The sequence below is a fragment of the Acipenser ruthenus genome, chromosome 5, assembly GCF_902713425.1.
Source record: "Acipenser ruthenus chromosome 5, fAciRut3.2 maternal haplotype, whole genome shotgun sequence".
Lineage (NCBI taxonomy): Eukaryota > Metazoa > Chordata > Actinopteri > Acipenseriformes > Acipenseridae > Acipenser > Acipenser ruthenus.
In genome coordinates, this window is record NC_081193.1 from 10,944,467 (window position 1) to 10,965,103 (window position 20,637).

General features: G+C 44.2%; 1 protein-coding gene across 1 annotated transcript in view; it reads right to left on the minus strand.

Annotated features, from left to right (window-relative positions):
- Positions 1-394: 394 nt before the first annotated feature.
- Positions 395-20,637, minus strand: part of nbas (NBAS subunit of NRZ tethering complex) — a 220,453-nt gene continuing 200,210 nt past the window's right edge. The window contains exon 52 of the mRNA XM_034004808.3: positions 395-7,316. Within this exon, the coding sequence (XP_033860699.3) occupies positions 7,041-7,316 (276 nt within the window). The 3' untranslated portion in view covers positions 395-7,040. The remainder of the gene's footprint in view (positions 7,317-20,637) is intronic.

Consider the following 20,637-nt stretch of genomic DNA (forward strand, 5'->3'; position numbering starts at 1 on the left):
AGCACACTGTACTGTATATATAGAAAACATTAGTCTGTGAGCTAACTTTCAAAAGGTGGGAGGGTGTTACTGAGTTTTGTTAGACTTACGTTAATTCTGGGAGACATGGGCCGCCACACGATGCGCATGCTGCAGTGCACAATGCTGAACGTTGATATGCTTTCCCACCTCACTTCCGCACAAAAAAAACCTTGAGGCTTTTCCAGAAATTTTGCTCGCTGGGAAAGTTGTTCTAAGCAGAGACAGCAATAGATAATCACAAAACACGGATCACAGGATACTAGACTGGTAAGATATTTAATATTAGGTTCATGTAAATGACATAATGTTGTGACAGGATGGCGTGTGTGATGACATCAGGCCAGAAGCAGGAACTGAAACTGGATACTGCAGGTTGGGTGCAATGGCGTTTGCGCCGTCTTTATTCAAAATACAACAAAAATAAACCAAATGTTTTAACAAAAAGAGAAAACTGTGCTCACCGAGCAAAATAAACAGTTAAACAAAAAACAAGTCACGAACACAAAAAAAAGAAATACAATAACTGGTCCAGGTCAGGCTGAGCTGTAGCCGTCACTGTTCCTGGACTTATTCTTAAACTTAAAGCTTTTTCTCTCTCTCTCTCCCTCGTTGCTCTCGCTCCTACTACACCACCACGAGCTGGAGAGCTGCAGACTTTTTATACAGGTGACCATCTCCCGATTAGCAACAAATTAAATCACCTAATTAATTCGGGAGATGGCCACCTTCTGCACGAGTTTTCTAATCAACGGCTGCCGTCACAAATACATAAATAATAATATACGCGGCGCTTTGCCGTCCTAAAACACAATAAATAAACAAACAAACAAACACAAAATAACACGGCCGGAGGGGAACCCCGTTCTAAAATAAAACAAACAAATACTGTACAGGGCTGCTCGCCCTGTTACAAATGTATATACAGTATATATCTGTAAAGTAGGCCTACATATTTAGGTAATGCTGTGGAAGCATCTTAAGGCCAGAATGAGCTTTATTTCCAGTTTTCAGAACAGAATGGTAATAAATAACACAACAATGAGCACAGAAATCTTGAGCTGGGGTCTCTGTGGCATAAAACCATAATAACATTTTTACACAGGGGAGTTCAACTCAGTTAAGGCCACTGGCTAGATTTACTACAGAAACAGAGAAAGTGGCTCATAAAAAAGGGTTATTACAGAACAAGGACACACATGGAAATGATTCATTAACTTGTTTATAATCGATCCCGTTAACAACCATTAACTGCTGTTCACCCATACACTACTACTACTACTACTAATAATAATAATATTATTATTAGTAGTAATATTATTATATAATAATGATTAATAATATTATTATATAATAATGATGATTCCATTATATATATATATATATATATATAAATAACTCTCCCATGTCCACATGCGTCCTTTAGCTCTTAATAGAAAAAAATGAACAGTTAGCAGCAGAACACGTCCATTAGAGCACCAAAATAGCATCCAGCACTTCTGTATAAACTTACTGTGTATACATTTGATGACACCAAGAATGTAATTTGTAGCAGCTGGAGAAAACCCCATTAAACCAGGAAATCAAAAATGAATTCAATTAAAAAGGTAGGGATCGAAAAACCCAAATTGAATGCAAATGCCGAAGTCATTAAATGATCTTCTTTGGCATGAATCATGGTATAAGTTTGAATATATTGCCCAATGCCAGGATTCCATTTACAATTCCAGGATCTTAAATATAGATGGTGGGTAAAAGAAAGCAATATTATAAGCCTTGAAGTTCACAAGGCTAATTAATATATTATACCATACATTGTACCTTCAGTGCACTGCCATTCCAAGTCTCACATTTCTATTTGAAATAATACTCTTCATGGAAAACAAAACACTGATTCTTTATTTTACAACAGAATATGGAAGTAATTGAACTGCATCATTGTTGTGTTCTGGTTTAAAACATGAAAGGTCACAATGGTAAAGACTTCTGCAAACATCTTTTACCTGATTTTTTTTTTTATTCCAACCCTGCCCTTGGACCCTTTGACATTTTCAAGAGAAAGTTCAAAATATAAGAGAGGAAGTCAACACTAGACAAAAGTGCAAACATTTATGGCTAGTGTCGAACAAGTCCACCACAGAATGAACTGACGGAGTATTTAAACAAGACATTTCTCTAGTATATTTTAGCTAAAAATTTTACTGCATTGATGATCTCAAGTTTTAATAAAAAAAATCTATACTTTCTTATAAATGAAACTAAACACTGGCAGTACAATTGTGGTAATACTGTACAGTCAATGGTAGAATTATTTAAAAAATGAGTATTCTTTTTAGGGCTGTCAATTAACATCTGTAATTATCGTGTTAACTTTTTGGCAGATTAATTTTTTTAACACACATTAATCACACTCCTCTGTCTTGTCCCTCTTAGCATGCAGTAATTAATTTCCTGCAACACCATTTTAATACACTCAAGTGCATGCCAGGATTGAATGAGTGAAGTCATCGTTTGAATGTAAAATCACGGAACCGCATTATGTAGCAAAGAACTCAAACTGAAGGACTTGTGAATGGGAAGTTAATTTAAAAAAAAACCTTCTGACAGTTCATTGGAGAGAAAGAGGGTTACTTGTATCTACTGTCAAAGTGAGTTCCAGTATCACAGAAGTGCATCTAGTTTGCTGTATCACCTGTGTGCTAAACATGCTTTCACTTCTCAAAATACACTGTCTAGTAGTTCTTCTGCTACAGACAACAACAATACAACAACAAATTAAACCTGCCAGTTTCGACAGAGTACTCTCTTAAAAATTCAGGATCACTGCAAACCCATGAATCAAGTTAAGTACGATACTATAACAAGTGCTGTTGCAAAGTTGATAGCTACCGACTACAAACCTGTTAAAATTGTAGCTTTGTTTTATTATGGAGGATACTCAGTGAATGTTTTGTTTTATTTGGCAATTTCAAGTTATTAATAAAAGAGAATTTAATATTATTATTATTATTATTATTATTATTATTATTATTATTATTAAAACGGTAATGAAAAACATCAGTTTATGAGTGAAGGAAACTGATAATTTTAAATGCAATAAGGTGAGTAATAAACTGAATCCATTGTGATTTAGCAGTTGGTTCAAACAATTTAACAACAAATGCTGGATTGTAAATAAATATAAAACGGGGACCAAAAAATAGTATCCTGAATCCAGAAATCGGAAAACGTTAACCCTGGTTCCCTGAAATAAAAATGTAACCCTTACCTAATGGGTGTTTACCTCCTAAAGACCCATAACCTGAATATTCTATACCAAAGCTGCTTAGCCGAGGCTGTGACGCAGTCATGGCCCACCCAGAGTGCATAAAATGACAGCGCTCACAGACCACAGCGTAATTGTTCCTTCAAGCCTGCTGCAATCATGGAAACAGCGACCTTGAAGGTTAATGGTTACATTTCTATTGGCAGGAATAAGGGTTATGATAATCTTTCCCTTTCAAGTATGAAATGTAACCTTACCTAATGGGTGAGCATGTGGCACGGAAAGGCTTGAGGGTGACGCCAGACCAGGAAATGCAGGACACAGTATTGTGAGTGAAGGCAATGCTACACAGATTTAATAAACAAAACAGTTAAACAAAACAAACCACTCAAAATGATGACCGACAAACAAAACAGTGAACACAAACCCCAAAAGAAGTATGATGCTGGTGCAGAACCAGCACTCGCAGCATTTGTTTTCTTTTATAATTGATATCTCCCGTCTATTTCTCCTGTACCTCCTCTCTGTACACCCAACCCCGAGTGTGAGATCTGTAACTCTTTAAATACAGCTGTGCCGGGATTGCTAATCGTTCAATCGGACCCCGGCACAGTCTGCACGTGAACTACTTTATACACCCATGCCCAAATACACACACTCTAATTACTAATAGTACCACACCCTGTGCACCAATAAATATATACATATAAACAATAACACACCACATAAAACATAAATAATGCACAGGGCGGGGTGTAACCTGCCACACATTTGCAAGGGCAATGTTGCAGAATGACATGCTACAAGGCTAAGCCATGGAATGCTACAAGGCTATGCTGAGGCTGCCTTATGCGTTACCATTAGGAACCCCAGTAACTAGGGCTAAAAAATTTGGGGAGAAACTCGCCTCTATGCCTGTGTTGTAAGGGTTGATTCTGAAACCGCCCTTAACACTCTAGTTCCCAAACCAGGGTTTTCAGGATCCACAACCTAAGTCTGTAGAGCCTAGTAAAGGTATGGGGAGTATTCCACACCGCTGCATTGCATATGTCCTTGACAGATGCACCCTGGAATAAAGCTCACGAAGTTGCCATGTCCCTGGAGGAATGGACAGTGAGCTTTCTGGAGGGGGGAAGTTGGCCAGTTCATAGGCAGTCCTGAGTGTGTCTGCTATCCATTTGGACAGCCTCTGCTTAGACAGGGCTTGACCATGGGACTTTCTTCCTAGAGCAGACAAAAATATTATTTGGACTGCCTCCAACTTTTGGTCCTGTCAACGTTTACGCCAGGGCCCCCACTGGGCAGAACGTATGGAGCTGCAGCTCCCTGTCAGACTGGAAAGGAGGTGGAAGGAAGCCTCCCATTCCAGAAACTGGTTGACATGGAATGCCGAAATTGTCTTTGGCAAAAGGCAGGATTGGTATGGAGTCTAACCTTTGTGCTAGCCTCTTTCACTACTGAAAATACCTGCATTTCACTTACCCGCTTTGCAAAGGTGACAGCAAGCAAACAGTGGCTTGAGCGATAAATATTTTAGCTCAGTTGAATGCATGGGCTCAAATGGAGGCTTCATAAGCACATTGAGCACCCCGTTTAACCTCCAGTGGGGAACAATGTCGTTCATAGGCAGCCGAAGCCACCAAACCCTTCAAAATTTGTCCCACAGGAAGCTGAACTCCTGGGGAGACTAAGTCAATTTTGACATTGCAAGCCGAATTGCTGCCAGGTGACCTTTAATGTAGAGGGGGATTTCCCCCTCATCAAACAGGTCCTGCACAAAATGCAGTCTTACTGCCATGGGACAAGTAGTGGCGTCGAACCTACAAGGCAGACACCACGTCTGAAAGGCATTCCATTTGTACCCATACTGGGAACGTGTGGACGCTGCTCTGGCATTTTGTAACCCTACTGGACAGACCCAGATGGCTCAGTGAGCTGCATCAGGTTTTATAAGGGACTACTGGGCCAAGAAGGGGCTACTAGGAGCACCTTGCCCAGGTCCTGTCTGATTTTCTCAAGACACAGCAGGAGCAAGGCAAATGGTGGGAAGGCTACTGGGAGGCTAAAAGATATCTCTGCTCTCCTGAACCTCTCCCAAATGAGGCTCACCACCTCAGGGTTAGCCTCCACTCTGAGGCACTGGGACCCTCCTTGAGAGGAGGTCCGCCGCACAGTTTAGCACCCCAGGCAGATGTACTGCCTGTAGTAATAGGAGGTTCTCGTGTGCCCAGAGGAAAAGCTTGTGGGCCACGAGTTGGAGACTGGGTGACCGAAGGCCGCCCTGGTGGTTGGTGTAAGCCACCACTGTTGTGTTGTCTGTTACGGACAAGCACGTCTCCCTCGAACCTTCTGCAAAAATGCTGCAAGGCTAGGTAAACTGCCTGCAGCGCCAAAACATTTATGTGGAGACCCTGCCAAGGGGTGTTGCACACCCTCTGCGCTCCCCTGACATTCCACACAGCGCCCCAAGCCCAGGCTGGACGCGTCTGTGGTGACGACCTCCCTTCTGGTGACACTGCCAGCAGAGGTGTAGCTGGGCAGGCTGTTTCCACCAAGAGCGTGCCTTTAGACAGTGACGAGACACTGTCAATAGGCAGTCGAGGTTCAACGCGGGCTGGAAAACCCTACAGTTGAACCAAGTCTGCAGAGGGCGCCTGCGCAGGAGACCCAAAGGTGGGGTCTGAGAAGCTGCTGAGAAGCTGACTAGCACCTGTGGCAGGTATTATTATTATTATGAATATTGGCTAATATCTACAACGAACCCCCATGGGACCTGGATAAATGTTTGTTATATCATGGTGTTCAATATAATAGGATTTGGCAATTTGCTGCATAAGAATAATGAAGAACCACCCACGGTTTAAAATAAATCAGTAAATAATTTAAAAAGGAAAGAATGCACGCATGCTGATTACAGTAATTACGTCCCTTTCTCTTGAATACTTAGCGTAGATGGCTACATAATTTTCATCATTTTTTCAATGCAGTGTTTGCAGTTTGCAGTTGCCTAGTATTACAATCTGAATAAAGGGGGTACTAGTCTATTTGATTTACATGTGTATGTCACACTACATGTAGGTAATAGGGATCTACTCCGATTTTGATGAATGAGGGATAAACCAACAAAAAATCCCACATGTATTTGTTTAATGTCAGTTTTTATTGCAATTCACACAAATCAGTGCTCAACTTTTGCTCTTAATAAATACATCCCAATAAACGCTTCACAAAAGAATGGGTCAGAATTGAGCTGCAACACACAGGTGACATGCATGACAATATTTTGAAACAAGATTGATAAATATGCTGCTCTTTCTACGCTTATTGTTCAGCACGAGGGACATTCAGTCCTCTGGTATAGATAGAAACAAAAACCCCAGAATGTTATAAACACCAATTCAAGGATAGTTGATTAAAATGAAGTGTGGAACTACTTATATCAAGCAGTAGATTTATATGTAATCAGATTAGTTAACATTACGTTACAAATATGCATAGGTTTAAATGGCTTCTAACAGAATAGCATGCTAAACAATTCAAAGATAGTTTAATGCTATATTAATATTTTATTGTTAACAACTTTGATAGCTGTAAAATCACTTTGACCGTAAAGCACATCTATTTCCTTCACAGTTCAATCAAAAGCTGCATTTTCCAGGTAATGATTAAACTTAATGCCACGTTGTGTACTTCGGATTTGTCTATAATCATGATAGTGAGGCACTACTGAAATAAAAAATACTTCCATTAGGGTTAGTTAAAGCCACCTTTTAATAGCATTGAGAGCAGTGTTAAAGGTGGTAAGAGCTGGGTGTGTTCCTCTGTAGGATAACATGAGTGACCCTGCTTCAGCCACGTATCCCTCTTGTTGCAGCTTTTTGGCAATGTCTTCCACACTCCAGCCTTGCTCCTCGTGGCTGATGAGAAGGTGGTTGATGAGGTTGGGGTAGAAGGCAGTGCCCACGCATTTCACAACTAATTTGGCATCCAGAAGCAGAGAGATAAGTTCAGCGTCACAGTTCAATTCATCAACCTTAAATAGAAAAAAAACAGCTTAATGTTAAATATGCAGCCCTTCTCTTTCTCGTTATCTGCAGATCAAGGTGGTCTAACTGAAAGCTATAACAATTTTAAACCTCTTACTTCACCAGAAAATCAATTCTATTTTTCATTTAACTGTGCGTTTAATACAATGGCAGATGCACAACTTCAAATATAAGTCCTTAAACAATTTAGGCTTGTCCAAGTGTAAAAATTCAACACCTGCATCAGACCAAACATACTTTTTAGAAACGTAGGAAGTCAACTGTAAAATACAGTATATCCTGACACTGTTCTCATTTTTCCAGCTTTTCCAGTTTTGTGTTCATTCTGACCTACCTTTTAGAGACCAGACCACGCCAGAGACCCTATTGACTGAATGTGCTTTTCGACTAATTAATAATCAAACCATGATTTATCACCTAAGTGCAATCCGATTCCATTTAAAAAACTTTATTCCTTAAGGTTTTGAAATCTATATTTATATACACAGTATATTTATTTTAACTGAATAGCAGTAAAAGGTAAGGTAACACTGTAAACAGCAGACGGCAATTGTAGGACACTATAGGAAAGAGACGAACAGCATTTTAGTGTTTCTTCTTTTGTACCAATGGCAAGAGGACTTCAATTATCTGCGCTAAAGGAGAGGGTGAAAGGGTAAGAGGGGGTGCGTATAATTGAATAACAATTACCCACTGTGATGAACCCTTTAATTAGAGTTGTACCTTTGAAACGAAAACAAATTACCATATCTCTATATATTGATGTGAAGATTTATGTAACTGAATTGCGAGTTCATTAAATAAACTGGAATTGTATTTAAGTTCCAATCTTATGGCTTCCATTGTTCATTAGGTTTGAGAAGATATCCATTCAAACATATATCAAAATGTCTTATAACTGCCGAAATAGATAAATACCACCAAATGTGACCTCTTTCTGGGCATGTGGGAGTTCAATTGAACAATTGGTTATACTGTTATTTGTAAATGATTGGAATTTGGAAACTGAAAATAAAAGCCAGTCAAAAACTCTCCTTTTTCTATATTTCTGATAGCTCATCTGAAATCCATATATTTCCACAGTGCAACTATGCTTTCTCTTAGTTTGTCAATAATTGTATGTTGTAAAATGTGTCAACAATAATTTTAAAAAGAACAATGTACAGTTGCCAAATATTACTGTGGAACAGATGGAGGTGTGTTCTACTTAGTGTGACAACAAAAGCTTAAGTTAACTACTCTACTGACTTCTGTTGCAGTTCTTGAAATATTGAACGAGATGCTTTTGGAGAGATCTGGAGCCCATCTACACAACAATCAATGCACGTTACAAATACACATAGTGAAAAAATAACCAAAAGCTTCATCCATCACAAAATCTAGCATGGGCTGCTCTTGGCCATAAAAGCCTGTAGCTCCTGCAAAGTTGCCATTGACCTCTTGGTAGCCTCTCTGATCAGTCTCCTTCTTGCTCGGTCATCCAGTTTGGAGGGACGGCCTGATCTAGGCAGGGTCTTGGAGGTGCCATACACCTTCCACTTCTTAATAATTGTCTTGACTGTGCTCCAAGGGATATTCAAGGCCTTTGATATTTTTTTATACCCATCCCCTGATCTGTGCCTTTCATCAACTTTGTCCCGGAGTTCTTTTGAAAGCGCCTTGGTGCTCATGGTTGAGTCTTTGCTTTGAAATGCACTACCCAGCAGAGGGAACCTACAGGAACTGTTGAATTTATCCTGGGAATCACTACAATTTAACACAGGTGGAGGCCACTTAACTTGGTGTGTGATTTTGAAGGCGATTGGTTACACCTGAGCTAATTTAGGATTGCTATTACAAGCGGGGTGGACACTTATCCAACCAAGCTATTTCAGTTTTTATTTTTAGTTAATTTTCTACAAATTTCTAGAATATTTTTTTCACTTAGAAGTTGTGGGGTAGGATGTGTAGATAAATGAAAAAAAAGAATGCATTTTAATTCCAGGCCATAAGGCAACAAAAGGTGAACATTTTGAAAGGGGATGTAGACTTTCTGTAGTCACTATATATATATATATATATATATATATATATATATATATATATATATATATATATATATATATATATATGAGAGAACTCTGCTTTGCAATTTAAAGCATTTTCAGATGTTGTTTATAGCACAGCTTCAGTCTCACAAAGGCTGTCATCTGCTGTGCATAATTTCTACCGCATTGCTTATGTTCTTAGTTCCACATGGCGACAGCAAAGTAAATCACTGCTATGTAAGGATGTTTACTAATGCATATTATAAACAGATCTGCGGCTCACTGACTAATAATGTTCCACAAAACTGTTAAGAACAACCTATGTCAAAACACAATATGTGAAGTTTGCAGTTTTAGGGAAAAGAAGTATAAATAGCAGTGTTTTTGTAATGGGAGAGGAACATTGCTTGGAAACAGCAGTTCAGAACAATATATTCAATGCTCACCATGCATAGAGCTGTCGGTGTCATAAAACAAATGCCTAAATAATGTGCTGGATCAGCAATTCAATGCAACAGATTTCTTATAGCCCCTTTGTGGTTTGTGTTTGCAGTATGTTAAGGAATCAATAGTTCAATTTTACTTGCTAATATATATTTTTGCAGTGTACAGTAAGTTTGTGTAGAGGGGAAATAAATACATTTCAAGTCATAACTGAAATAGAATATGAAAGCAACTTGGATTTAAAATTTTACAGTAAATACACAATCGATATATTTGCATTAATCTTGAAGATAGTCCAGAGTGCAATAATATTTGTATTGAATCAAAATATGATTGAAAGTAAAAAAAAAAGAAAAAAAAATCTTCACTCTACAAGTTATTACAGTAAAGAATAATGGCATATGCATAGTGAATGCCAAATAATAACAAAATACAGAACTACGATCGAAAATAATAAAACCAAGAATCCAACATGATATTTACATAACAGATATATTCAGTATACTTCAGTACAGTAAAGCTAATATAAGTATTCCAAATAAGAATTTTAGACAATCTGTTTACATGTAAATGGAAATGAATATTTCACTATTATTCTACATTTACATGCAGATAGAAATATCCTGAATACACACCTTAGGCACGTGCAATCACAGAATTACAAGAGTTTTAACAAAGCAAGTTTAACAGGAGTAATTTGAGGTTGTGTCCTTAATGTATCTAATATAATAAGGAAACATTACACAGACAATCACAGCGTGGTTGCATCTTTATTCTGTACAATAAACTGGAAACTGCGTTTTCATAACCACCTATTACTGAAGCATCTGTAGTAGATCAAAATACAAAGGAAAAAAAAAATTCAATCCAATTGCATTATATAACAGTTAGATGGGTGTTTAAAATGCCTCTCCAGTAATCTTTGTATACAGTATGTGCTGTATAAAGGTTTCTTTTAAACTAAGCTAACAGCAAAATAAATAATACCCTATAACATGTTTCAATTCCTTAGATTAGATTTGTTCTGTCAGCAATATACTATTATTTGCAGTGCACTGGGTTCCCACCCTGACTATAAGGATGATGGTCTCATACAAGCACAGGGATAGAGAAAAGCAAGTCCTTCGGATGACATGTAAAACCAAGGTCCTATTGTAAGTGACTCTGCAGCAGCAATTGCAAGTCGCTTTGGATAAATTACTAATTAATACTACTACTACTATTATCGAACCAAAGAATTGGGACCTCCCTCAGCCACCCCTCGTGAATAACCTGAGCAGGATCTCTGATTTCTCCTCGACCCCCCCCCCCTCCCCTCCGTGTTGAGGAGAACCCTGTACGCGATGGTGCTCCATACCTTCCATTTCCTTGCCCTCGTCTCCCGCCGACACACCGCTTGGCGGGAGCCCCGCCAACCTGTGAAGGGCGAGAGTCCCCAGTGGGAGGCCCTGTACTCCCCGCTGGTCCCTAGAGGAGCTGGGGACCTAGGATGGAGGGTGCTGCATGGAGCGCTCACGTCAGGAGAGATCCTGCGTCACTTCATTGACTGGGACGCCACATGCCCTTTCTGTGGTCAGTCCGAGGCGGTGGTCCACATTTATTTTTTGTGCGCCAGGCTGCAGCCTTTTTTGCTTCTGTTGAGGAACCTTTTGCTGCAGTTCTGGCTGCATATTCCCCCTATCCTCCTTATTTTCGGGCATCCTGCTCATCGCTCCACCAAGAAGAGGAACCCTCCTGGTGAATCTGCTTCTGGCTCTTGCTAAACTGGCCATTTATAAGACCAGGAAGCGCAAGATCACCGGGAAGGGTCTCTTTGACTGTGGAGCCATGTTCAGGGCCCTGGTCCGTTCCCGGGTTAATTTAGAGTCTGCTCGCGACATGACAGCTTCTGTCGACCAGTGGGCTCTAAGTGCCATGCTCTGTACCGCCCCCCCCCCCCCCCCTCCTTTGTTTTGACCATTTAATTTGCAGCCCTTTTAACTGTTTTTTTTAGTTACATTAGTTAATTGGCTGACCTTGTTAGCATCCTCTTGTTGAGGATGCTAAACTGAATCCTTTCTCCAGCCGTCTTTTGACGACTGTAGTAGTCTACAATCGGCTTATTAAATAGGACTACTACTACGACTATTGAGAGGTTGCACTTTTGTGGAGCTCCTCAGTTCCCACATTAAAAACATTTAAAACAGTTGTTAAAACTTTTTATTTTGGAAAACTTTTTATAATTTAACTTATCTAAAGTAGTAGTGCACCTTTTTTGTTAAAAATATTTTGATTCAGTGTTTTTTAATTTTTATTAAAAAACACTTTTTAGTTTTTCCTTTCTCTCCCTGCACTTGCCTGCATAAGCAAGTGCAGGAGAGATTCTTCTTTCTTTGATTTTTCCTTCTTTTTAAAACATTTATTTTACTGATTTGTTAATTTTACTTTAAAGCTTTTATTTTTGTGTTTTTAGGAAAATTATTTTTATATAATTAACTGTTTTTAGTTTTTAGTTAAAAATCGTTTTGTTTTAAAAATCCCCCATCTCTGCTGTGTGCAGAGTGGGGGAAGGGCAGGCAGGGAGCAAAGGCCGTGTGCTCCTTTGTTTGCCCTTTGTTTGATTTTTGATTTTGATTTTCTTTTAAGTTTAAAACTACTTTTTAGTTTTAAACTTTGATTTATTTTTTAATTTTCTTTGAGTTTGTTTGTTTATTTAATAAATAAATAAATACGTTTGTTTGTATTATAAAAAAAAAACAAAAAACTTTTTGTTTTTGATTGCTTTATTTTCCTTTTTGTTTGTGTGTGCCCCTGCACTATTGGAGTGCAGGGGTGTGTGTGTGAATTTTTATTTTTGTTGTTTTAAAATAAATAAATAATTTTTTTTGTTTGTTTAATTTTTTAGTTTGCTACTCCTGCATTATTGGAGTGCAGGGGTAGCTATTTTTCGTTTATTTAATTATTATTAAAAAAAAAACAAAAACGTTGTGTTCTGTGTGCCCCTGCACTATTGGAGTGCAGGGGTGTGCAATTTCTGTTTGTTTTATTTTGAATTATTGTTTGTTTGTTTGTTGTTTAATAAATAAATCAATAAAAACTACAAAATAAAAATTAAATAATGAGTGGGCAGACAGCACAGCCCACCAAACAATGCGCAAAGGTGGCTGCAGGGGAGGCTGCAGCACCTTTCAAAAACATTACCAGGAGGTACGATTGAGGGTTTTGTCAAGGCCATGGCCAAGGTGGTGGGGCCATCGGCCATCGTGGCGGCCTCCAAGATGTACGGCAAAGCCGTCTTCTTAAAATCGGAGGCCGCCGCGAATACGGCAATCGAGAGGGGTCTCGCGGTGGCGGGGATCTTCATCCCCATTGAACCGCTCGCGGGCCTGGGCACAAGGGTCGTCCTGTCGAATGTGCCACCTTTTTTGAAGGACGACCTGCTCAGGCCCCACTTGCAAGCCCTGGGGGAGATTAAAACATCTATCCACCCCCTCCCCCTGGGCTGCAAAGATCAGCCCCTCCGCCATGTTCTATCTTTCCGCTGCCAGGTGACCATCCACCTGGCCGGTCGGGAAGTGGCGGAGGGTAGTTTCGTGGTCCCCTTCGAGGGGACCAATTACGTAATCTTTTATTCCTCGGAGGAGGTGCGGTGCTTTCACTGCAAGGAGCTGGGGCACCAGAAAAAGAGGTGCCCCAAGCTCCAGCAGGGCGCAAAGCCACCCGCGCCCGCACCGCGCCCCTCCGAGTCCACCTCGCCCCCGGGGCCCTCCAAGAGGCCCGCAGAGAAGGGGGGCAAAACAGTACCCGCCCCCCTCCCAGTAACATCCGGGGGGTGAAGGGGAGAGAAGGCCCCCGAGGCGACCGGACCCTCTGCGCCTCCCGAAAGCGCGCGGGGGGAGAAGGCCGCCGAGTGGACCATGGTCGCCCGCCGCAAGAAGGCAGCGGCAGCCAGGTCCACCGGGGCGGCCAAGCGTGGGGAGACGAAGCCCGCCGCTGAACCATCTGGCGGTGGGTCAGGGGGAGTCCCAGAGAAAGGGACTCCCTCGACAGCACCCCCCGCGAGGCAGGGCGGCAAAGCCGCCCGTAAAACCAAGCACCTCATCCCCACAGAGGGTGAGGAGAGAAGCGCTGCTGGAGGTGAGCTCGCCGTCGCCGCGACAAGGCAGGGGACAGCCTCCGGCAGCCTCAGGGGGAAGAGGAAGGCGCAAGTGCACACGTCTCGGCCTCTTGGTGAGGGTCCCCAGGGGGGCGATAGAGGGCCCCCAAAAACGAAAGAGACTGCCTCAGCGTCCCCCCTCTACCGGCGACAAGGGCCCCGGCCCTCGTGCTGCCACAGAGGGGGAGAAGGATCCATCCCCTGAGGCGGTCCGGGGCCCCGCAGAAGCAGCGGAGCCCATGGAAGAGGCCCCCGCCGAGAGGCCAAAGGGGAGGGAGGAACCCGCGAGGGCAGATGGAGCCCTTCGGGTAGATCCCCTCCCCGTCACACAACAGACCTCGGAAGCCGGCCCCGCAGAGGAGGTCGCCAAGGGGGCGCAGAAGGGGCCCCCGAAAGAACAGCTGCCTCGGGCACCGCCTTCCTCCAATGACGACACGGGTCCGGTACCCTGTGTTGCTGAGGAGGGGGCGGCGGAACCAGCTCCCGAGGCAGAAGCGGGCTCCGCAGACAACGCAGAGCCCATGCAGGCGATCCCGGCCGAGGGGGGAGAAGACCCCCCCACCCAGAAAAAGAGCTGCCTCAGGCTTCCCTCTCTTGCGGCGACGGGGGTTCCGGCCCTCGTGCTGCCGCGGAGGGGGAGAAGAAGACACCCCCTGAGGCAGAGGTGGGCTCTGCGGAGCCCGCGCTTACATTGGTCTCCGGAGCGTGGAAGGGAGGGGAAGAACCAGAGAGGGCAGAAGGTTGTGCCCTCGAGGTAGATCCCCTCTCCGAAGTGCAACGGGGCCAAGAAACCGGTCCCCGACCCAGCATCGAGGGGCCGGTTCCAGTCACCGAGGGGGCGCGGGAGGAGCCCCTGAAACAACAACCGCCTCGGGCTTCCCTTTCCTGCGGCGACGAGGGCTCCGGCCCTTCCGCGACCGTCGGGGGGGGGGGGGGGGGGGGGCTGGGGGGCTTAAACATCGCCCGAGGCGGTCCCGGTGACTGATGCGGAGGGAGGGGAAGGACCCGAAAGGGTGTATCCCCTTTCTCTAGGGGAGGGAGGGGAAGGACCCGTGAGGGTGGATCCCCTTCCTCCGAGGGCCTGAGACGGGCCTGAGACTGTGCCTCGGCCCTCGAAAGAGGGACTCAGATCGGGGACGAGACCATCCGGCTCGGCGGCGTGCGCCGAGCGCCCGTCTGCGCCCCCTAAATCGAGGGTGCAGACGGTCCCCGTGAGGGTCCCTCCGCCGGACTCTCCCGCCGCGTCCCCTGGGGGTGGGGTGCGCGGGGAGACGGTGAAATTGAAAATAAAACCAACGTGAGTGCGTTGTGCTTCTCCATCGCGAGGGGGGCGATGGAGAACTGGAGGAGAGGGAGGAGGACTCGGAGTCCACATGCAGCGCTCGATGTGGTCAGCGTCGTGCCGGGCCGTCTGTTGTACCACCGGATCCGAGACGGGGACGTTACCGTTCACCTGGTGAACGCGTACGCTCCGTCCACGGGTCCGGCGAGGGTCCAGTTTTTCCGCCGGATGTCGAACCATCTGAACACCATCGGCGCCGACGAGCTCGTGGTCCTCGGGGGTGACTTCAACTGCACCCTCGAGACTGCGGACCGGGTGGGGCGCGAGCCCTACCCACTCTCGTCGGCCGCCCTGAGAGAGCTGATCGCTCGGCTCTCTCTGGTCGACATCTGGCGGTGGCAACACCCGGACGCCTCGGCCTTCACCTTCACCAGGGTGAGGGAGGGGCGGGTGTCTCAGTCCCGGATCGACAGGTTCTACGTATTGCGGAACCACACGCATTGCGTTCGCTCTTCCGACATCAGGCCGGCGTCGTTCACGGACCACAACCTGGTGGCCGTGACCGTGGCCGTGGTGCCAGCTAGTCACTCCTCCGCCTACTGGCACTTTAACAACAGCCTGTTGGAGGACGAGCGCTTTGAGCGGTCTTTCTGGGACTTTTGGACGGTCTGGCACGGCAGGCGATCTCGCTTCCCCACGTGGCGTCAGTGGTGGGACGTGGGGAAAGCGCAGATCAAGATCCTCTGTCATGAGTACACGAGGGGCGCGAGCAGGCGGAGGGACTCGCGGATCGAGCGGCTGGAAAGGGAGCTGCTCGATCTGGAGAGCCACCTGGCTCGTGGGGACCAACTCGAGCAGAGCGTGTACAAGGAGAAGAGCACCCTGCGGGACCTGCAGCTCCAGCGGTCCCGGGGGGCGTTTGTGCGCTCGTGGGTCCAGTTCCTCCGGGAGATGGACCGCGGCACACATTTCTTCTACGCGATGGAGAAAAAGAATGGAGACCGCAAGAACATCACCTGCCTCCTGGCGGACGACGGCTCCCTTCTGACGGATCCGGAGAGCGTGAACGAGAGGGCCAGGGCCTTCTACTCTGCCCTCTTCTCTCCGGATCCCGTCGACTCCGACGCGTGCAGGGTTCTGTGGGATGGGCTTCCCACGGTCGGCGAGGGCGTCCGGGACGAGTTCGAGGGCAGATGCCCTATAACAAATCGCCGGGCTGACCGTGGAGTTCTACAAGAAGTTTTGGGACTTGCTGGGGCCCGCCTTTGCACGGGTCCTGGCGGAAGCCTACGAGACCGGGGAGATGCCCCTTTCGATGAGGCGGGCGGTGATAACGCTTTTGCCCAAGAAGGGGGATCTCCGCTGCCTAAAGAACTGGCGCCCGGTCTCGCTGCTGTGCACGGACTATAAAATCGTGGCCAAGGCCGCCTCCCTGAGGCTCAAGTCCGTGCTGGCAGACGTGATCCACCCCGACCAGTCCAACACAGTCCCGAACCGGACGATTTTTGATAACATCTTTCTGGTTCGGGACCTCCTGCACTACTGCGAAGGACTCCTGCTGGAGCCCCTGCTGCACAACCCCCACCTGGGTGCGCAGGCGTTGGAGTCCCCCTCGGTGTGGCGCGCGCTGATCTCGGCCAAGGTGACCAGAGTCTGGGATCTCCTGGATCGCGAGCGGTCGGAGTGGCTGAAGCCCGAGTCGCTCGTCGCCAGGGCGGCTCGGGCGACCGTCAGGACAGCCGGCCGCGCGATCTGGGAGTGCAAAGCAGCGTTGCACCCAGACTCTGTCAGGGATCTCGAGGGAGTTCTCAGGACCGGGGAGCCATCTTCCATCCCCTCCCTACCCCTGGCTCTCCGGTCCTGCTGATCGAACCCAAGGCCCGAGCCCCCCCTCGAGAACAACCTGAGCAGGATCTCGCAGTTCTCCTCGACGCCGATCGGAGGGGCGTCGAGGAGGACCCTGTATGTGATGACGCTCCACACCCTCCACTTCCCAGCCCTCATCTCCCTCCGAGACACCGCTTGGCGGGCGACCCTCCGACCACCGGAGGGCGAGAGTCCCCAGTGGGAGGCCCTGTACACCCCGCTGGTTTCCAGGGTAGCTGGGGACTTGGGATGGAGGGTCCTGCACGGAGCGCTTGCGTCAGGAGAGATCCTGCGTCACCTTACCGACTCGGACGCCGCATGCCCTTTCTGCGGGCTGTCCGAGTCGGTAGCTCATATTTATTTTCTTTGCGCCAGGCTGCAGCCTTTCTTCATCTTCTTGAAGAACCTTTTGCTGCAGTTCTAGCTGCATTTCTCCCCAACCCTCCTCATTTTCGGGTACCCTGTCCGTGGATCCACCAAAAAGAGAGACCTCCTCGTGAATCTGCTCCTGGCTCTTGCTAGACTCGCCATCTACAAGACCAGGAAGCGTAAGATGATCGGGAGGGTCTCTTTGACTGTGGGGCCATGTTCAGGGCCCTTATCCGTTCTCGGGTTCAGTTAGAGCACGCCCACGTGGAGTCCGCTGGCGACATGCCATCATTTGTCGACCAGTGGGCTCTAGGGGGCGTGCTCTGTACCACCTCCCCTTTCGTTCTAAACATTTAATTTACAGACATTTTTACCGGATTTTCTGTTTATTAGTTAAGGCCTAGTCCTTGTTGGCACCCCTATTTTAGGGGTGCTAAATTGAACTGGGCAGTCGGTGTAGTCCGTCCTACTACTACTACTACTAATAATAAAGTAGTTGAAATACAGTGTGTACATTAATTAATATTCCACAAAATAGCTACATATTCAACATACCTTATATTGAATATTCTTATTCTGAGTACTACGTAATTTATTCTGAATATGCCTGTTAACATGAATGCAATACTACAGGCTTACAGGACAGCAAACATCTGTGTAAGCGGACTAGTGAGAAGTTAATTCTGCTGATTCTCTCATTGTCTGACATTAACAGTGGTCTCAGTGAATTAGATACAGTTTCCTGTTTTTAGATGCATAAACAGAAACCCCCAGTACAAGGGTTCCTCTCCACTGAGCTTTCTAGGGTGTATTAGGGTATGCTTTAACATATTTTGTTTTTGTGAAAATGGGGCATTTTATTGGAACATTAGACTAATATTGGGGAAATACAGTAAGCGCAAAGGTCTTTTGTGTACATTTCTGCATGAATTTACTGAGGAAACCCACTTAGTGGTACAGTATGGTACAGCCACGAGCACGATATCCAGGTGGAAGGAAGACATTAGATGTGTGATCTTATTTACATGGTAAGATGGATATTTTGAACACATAATTAAAAGGTACAGTGAGACCATTATAAGAGGATAGCCATAGTACAGCAGTGTTTCCAATGTGAAGGCATAATTGTTTGGTCTCTGATACGAAAACTGAAAAATCCCCAAACATCTGTCAAGCAGTAATTTTGTATTGAATGACACCCATTATGAACTTGAGCATAAACATCACATGAACAGCTTTTACCAGCTGCACATGAGGTCTTTTGTATCTGAATTCGGACATAAGCACAATTACCGTAATGCTTTGTAACAAGGTGTAAGGAAATTTGATAGTCCATATTCATATTGTTAGAATATTGTATGTATGGTACTTTAAATGGAGAGAGATTCAGCACAGAGTTTAGGTGGGGTATTTTGGAATGCAGGGTCTGTCTCAATAAATTGCAGATTTGACTAGAGGGAGAGCAAATATGACAATTTAAGGGCATTTCTGAAGAAGGTCACCCCTGTTCTGCTCTGCTTGATTGCATGGGGGGATGGGAGAATCTCAGAGAATCTACAGATGCAAAGGAATCTGTATGAGACTTGCCACATACAGGTATGGTGAGAAGGGGTCATAAATGACATCATTAAAAGGGTGTGTTTTGGAATCTACAAAACTGAAGTGAATGCACTGTGTGGTGCTCAGTTCTACCAATCTCACTGCAGCCCAGAGTGACGCGACTCTGTACAATAGTTCTATTCTTGTATTACAGCAATAAACATATTTTTGACTTTCACTGATATTGTTTTTCAGTTCAGTATCAATTTTACCTTACAAAGGTGTGTCGGCTTGTAAGTGCCAGAAAACACATTATACTGTTCTGTAGAATGGGTATATAAGGGCACTTGCACACTAGTTTGTTTGACCCTTTGATGTGGATTGAAGTGCAGTTCGGTTCAATTGGGGTGATATGTGAAACCTCTCGGAGCCACGTAATCGCACCAGGATGTGCATCAAACCAAATAAACCGAGATCACTTCAAATGGTGGTTTCGGTTTACTTGGAATGGGACTTGCCACTTTGCTCCGTTTTCAACTTTTTGCAATATGAAATCGAACTTATTCCAGTTCACTTGGAAATGAACCGCTCCAAGCAGCGAAGCAAATCGTGGAAGTGGTGTACTTCAGCAAGCACCAAGGAAAGGGTCTCCTCTTGTCTATGGCAAGCCAAATTATTCATTAATGGGTATCTCTAAATATTTTAAGATATCTCTAAATATTTGAAGATATCTCTAAATCATTTTAAGATATCTAAAATACATTTAGAGATATCTCTAAATGATTTACAGATATCTTTAAATTGAGCTTTAAATGAGATATCTAAAATGCATTTTTAGATATCTTTAAATCATTTTAAGATATCTCTAAATGTTTCTGAGATATCTTGAAATACTTTTCAGATATCTGTAAATCATTTAGAGATATCTCTAAATAATGTCCTGTTCATTTAAAGATATCTCTAAATCATTTGAAGATATCTTCAAATAACTTCCTGTTCATTTAGAGATATCTCTAAATCATTTAGAGATGTCTCAAAATAACTTCCTGTTCATTTAGAGATATCTCAAAAACATTTGAAGATATCTTCAAATAACTTCCTGTTTATTTAGAGACATCTCTAAATCATTTGAAGATATCTTCAAATGAACAGGAAGCTATTTCGAGATATCTGGAAATGACTTCCTGTGAAAATGCTCTATGTTTTCAATGGACTTCCTGTCTATTTAAAGATATCTTCAAATGAACAGTAAGTTATTTAGAGATATCTCTAAATGATTTAGAGATATCTCTAAATGAACAGGAAGATATTTAAAGATATCTCCAAATAATTTGCAGATATCTTTAAATGAATAGGACGTTATTTTAAGATATCTTCAAATGATTTACAGATATCTTTAAATAATATGTGGATCTGGCTAGCATGGTGCGCCAAACTGTCATTTAGAGATATCTTAAAATGAGGGTTTTAAAGATATCTGTAAATCATTTGAAGCCATAAACAAACAAGATAGCTGCTTCTGCATCCAGCACTCAATGAGTATCACAGACATTTGCAGAGCTTTTTGAGCTATTATAGTAATAAAATAATGATCGCAGTTTGGTGATAAAACAAGTGATCAGGAGGTGATTTATCAGTATGCACGA